This window comes from Oratosquilla oratoria, chromosome 25 (genome assembly GCF_046742065.1).
Source record: "Oratosquilla oratoria isolate Oo_2021 chromosome 25, ASM4674206v1, whole genome shotgun sequence".
Taxonomy (NCBI): Eukaryota; Metazoa; Arthropoda; class Malacostraca; order Stomatopoda; family Squillidae; genus Oratosquilla; species Oratosquilla oratoria.
In genome coordinates, this window is record NC_134801.1 from 48,151,630 (window position 1) to 48,155,226 (window position 3,597).

The 3,597-nt window shown below is 41.8% G+C and overlaps 1 protein-coding gene across 1 annotated transcript; it reads left to right on the forward strand.

Annotated features, from left to right (window-relative positions):
• The first annotated feature begins 1,571 nt into the window (after window positions 1-1,571).
• Window positions 1,572-2,141, forward strand: LOC143038768 (cuticle protein 7-like). The gene has a single exon (XM_076208298.1). The coding sequence runs from the start codon at window positions 1,596-1,598 to the stop codon at window positions 1,884-1,886; it is 291 nt and encodes a 96-aa protein (XP_076064413.1). The 5' UTR covers window positions 1,572-1,595; the 3' UTR covers window positions 1,887-2,141.
• Window positions 2,142-3,597: the final 1,456 nt, after the last annotated feature.

The window sequence follows — 3,597 nt, forward strand, 5'->3', positions numbered from 1 at the left end:
TGTATTGCTCTTATCTATACTTCTAATATTTACATTTGTATTAGACATTTCATCGTCGTCGGGGGGTCTTTTGTTTACCTTTCGCCTGTCTGTCTGGGCCAAGTCTACTCCTTCCTCAGTGCCTTCCATTCCCCTCAGTAATCCCTCCCCTTCTCCTCTTTCCCTACTTTCCTACTACCCCACGAGCAATTTCCCCCCCATCCTGTAAATACAATAGGCACTTCTCTTTGCGTTGGGATCCACAATACTTCAATTTTCTTCAGAACGTCTTCTAAGCCGTCCGTTCGTTGAAGTGTGTGTGTGTGTGTGTGTGTGTGTGTGTGTGTGTGTGTGTGTGTGTGTGTGCATACACTTGCATGCTTGCTTTCTGTTTCCCTCTTTGTCCAGTTCGTATGCACGGGCTTAAGGAATTATCATGAGTCATTTGACTATCACTCGTTTTCTCGACAGATGATAGTGATGGTGGTTTAGTGATGGTGGTGTAGTGGTGGTGCAGTGATGGTGTAGTAAAGGTGGTGTAGTGATGATAGTGTAGTGATTTTAGTGTAGTGATGATGTCATTGGTCGTGTTGGTGCTAGTGATGATGGCGGTTGTAGTTTTCATGGAAATGATAGTGGTAATGGTAGTGATGTTATTAGTGATGGTGACGGTAGTAACTGTGGCAACAATTTCAGTGAAAGGGACAGCAAACCTCACGGTGATACTATAAATCACTATTATACTCTTTTTTTTTTGGGGGGGGGAGCAGAGGGTTGTTCAGAGGTGGTATAATGTAAGGCTACCATATAATTATAGATTAACATTAATTTTAAAGATTTCTTATATGAACGCATTAAGCACAAATATAAGCAGTAAAATACCGATTAATGACAAGAGTTGGCATGCAGGAGTTTTACTAATTTTTGGGAAAGGTGAGGTCAGGTCAGATATTTCCAAATCGCGTGTCCAGACACACATATTATATAACATAAAAACTACACAAGCACACATACATAAACTTTAACATACACGCACACAAGAACGCAGGCTCGAACGCACGCAAACGTTACCTGCTGTTGCTGATGAAAGTATACTTTTGTGCAGACTCCATGTATAAATAGAGCTTCTCTCCGCCCAACAGTCAGTTCGCATCGCCGAGTGTTTCAATCCATCAGCAGCATGTGGAAGGTCAGTAGCACTTGAGCGATCACCGTTTGTCTAGTCTTGACACCGAACACGTCTGGACCTCGGTGAAGGGTCACCTTCAAGGTCTAGAGGTCTTAGAACATCGGCATTGCTGGCTGACCGTGGGTTGGATACATCAAATCGTAAATGATAAAATGGTGTTGTGTTCATATCATTATTGCTTCTAGCAATTTGGAAGGCTCCGCGCATGGCATTCATGTCGGATATAAAGCAGGGATTGTCATATTACTCCTTCACAGACTTATTAATGCTAAGTTTCGACATTTCCTATTTGCAACATAGATGATTTAATCTCGTCGTTCCTCTCTGACTCCCTTAGATAATCCTCCTCTCCATTTCCGTGGCTGTAGCATGGGGCGCTCCACAACTCCAAAACTCTCCTCCTCCCCCAACCTACAATCAGCCTGGGATGCCCTTCGAATTCGCCTACGCCGTCAAGGACGACTACTTCGGGAACGACTACGCCCATGAGCAGACTAGCGACGGTAAAGTCACTTCGGGTTCCTACCGCGTCGTTCTTCCCGACGGCCGAATTGAGACAGTCACCTTCGACGCCGATGACTACGGCGGCTACGTAGCCAAAGTCACCTACGAGGGTGAGGCTAGGTATCCCGCCCCGGCGCCCTACCATCCCGCCCCGGCTCCCTACCATCCCACTCCGGCGCCCTACCATCCCCCACCCACACCTGCCTACGGCTGAGCTCCTCCTGGTGAGGATCAGGCCACCCTCACCATTGAGGTGGCGCGTCAAGACACCCTCGAGAGGTGCCTCGGTGTCACTCTGAGCACCAATTACTGAAGTCCTCATGTACATAATCGAACTTTACTTAGTTACACCCATCTTCATGCTCACACACGACTCTCTCGATCTCATACTTATCCCACTTACCACGCACTTCTCATTCAGACCTGATCTGGTTATCAGTGATGAAAAAACATCTTACTCAAACCTACTAATACCAAAGCAATTAGCACTTTCTTAGTCAAAGTTCCAAGTTCTAGCCACCATGACACTGTCCACTTGATTTGTCAATGCATAATTTAGGAAGAACCAATTGACACTTTATGGTTGAAGAAAACGGTAAACATTCCTTTTCAGCTCTTGTAAGAGTTGGTCATGTATGTGCTAAGAATAAACAAGATTTTGTTGTTATGTTGGTGATTTTCTTGGTACCAATTTCCATCATATTTTTGTGGTGAAACATTTTACTACCTATATCATAAACAAATTTAAAACTAAGTATGGTTGTTCGATAAAAAGAGATATGACCCTGTGAGTTTATCTCTTTTCCTGTATATTACAATGAGGTAAATACATTCGGTAAATGCACAAGAGTATGACACATTGCATAACCATTATAACAATGACAACAACTAAGACAAAACACAAGAAATCAACAACAACAACAACACTGCCAATAATAAATGACGATGAAAATTGCCCCCAACAACTGTTAAAAAAAGGTCTCTTGAAGACGATTTGAACTGAGGACAGGCCAATCCCCTTTTCTAGACCAGAACCTGTCCTGCATCTGTTTCACCTGAATTATTGCAATTAGTATTATTACCATCAATAGGTGTTACCTTTTTAATTGAAATATTTCTTTGACTAGGAGGGGTAAGTGAAGCAAGTCCACTGATAATTAGTTTGAACCTTTCTCGGATATTTTTCAATTGAGTTATAGTTTAGAGACTGTCCAGTGAGATTTTTCATATTTCATACATAGGCTGAAAGTTATAACAGTTGCAGTTTAAGAAATGATGGAGCGAGCAACTGATGCCGACGGTCGGGCTAATGTGGTTGCTTGCTTGGAGAAAGTGGGGATCAATGAACAACTTATATATACTTTAACTAATCATAATAATTCCAATGTATTCAAGGTTGGAATATTCATCCTAGAAGATGCGCAAATAGTGGGTAACGAAAGTGAGAATCAGCCTAGTTGAAATGGCGAAGATGAATATTTCTGTGATAGTGACTATGTGGCTTATGATTCAGACTCAAGTGTTGTGTTACCTCAAACATTAAATTATCTCACAGTAACTGCCATTCTGTACCTCCTGTAAGGTGCGCTGTTAATATTTTCAACTTTGTGTCAATGACGTAATTATGTCTCACGATAGCATAAATACACTACTCGGTAAGGTATGGAATCTTGTGAATAAGACACACACAAAATATGTGACACATGTTTCAACGAAATAGAACGGTACTGCCAAAGCTAGAGTGAGAGATTTGTTGGGGGTCTACCTAAGACATGTTATATAGTGTTGCAGAGTGCTAGTCTTTTCTTTTAGAAGTATTGTTTTTGCACACACCACTTTCTCATCTAATTTGTTCCAAATGTCTATCACTCTGTTGGGATAGCTGTTCTTTTTCATGTCTTTTCTATAACTGTCTTTCTTGATTT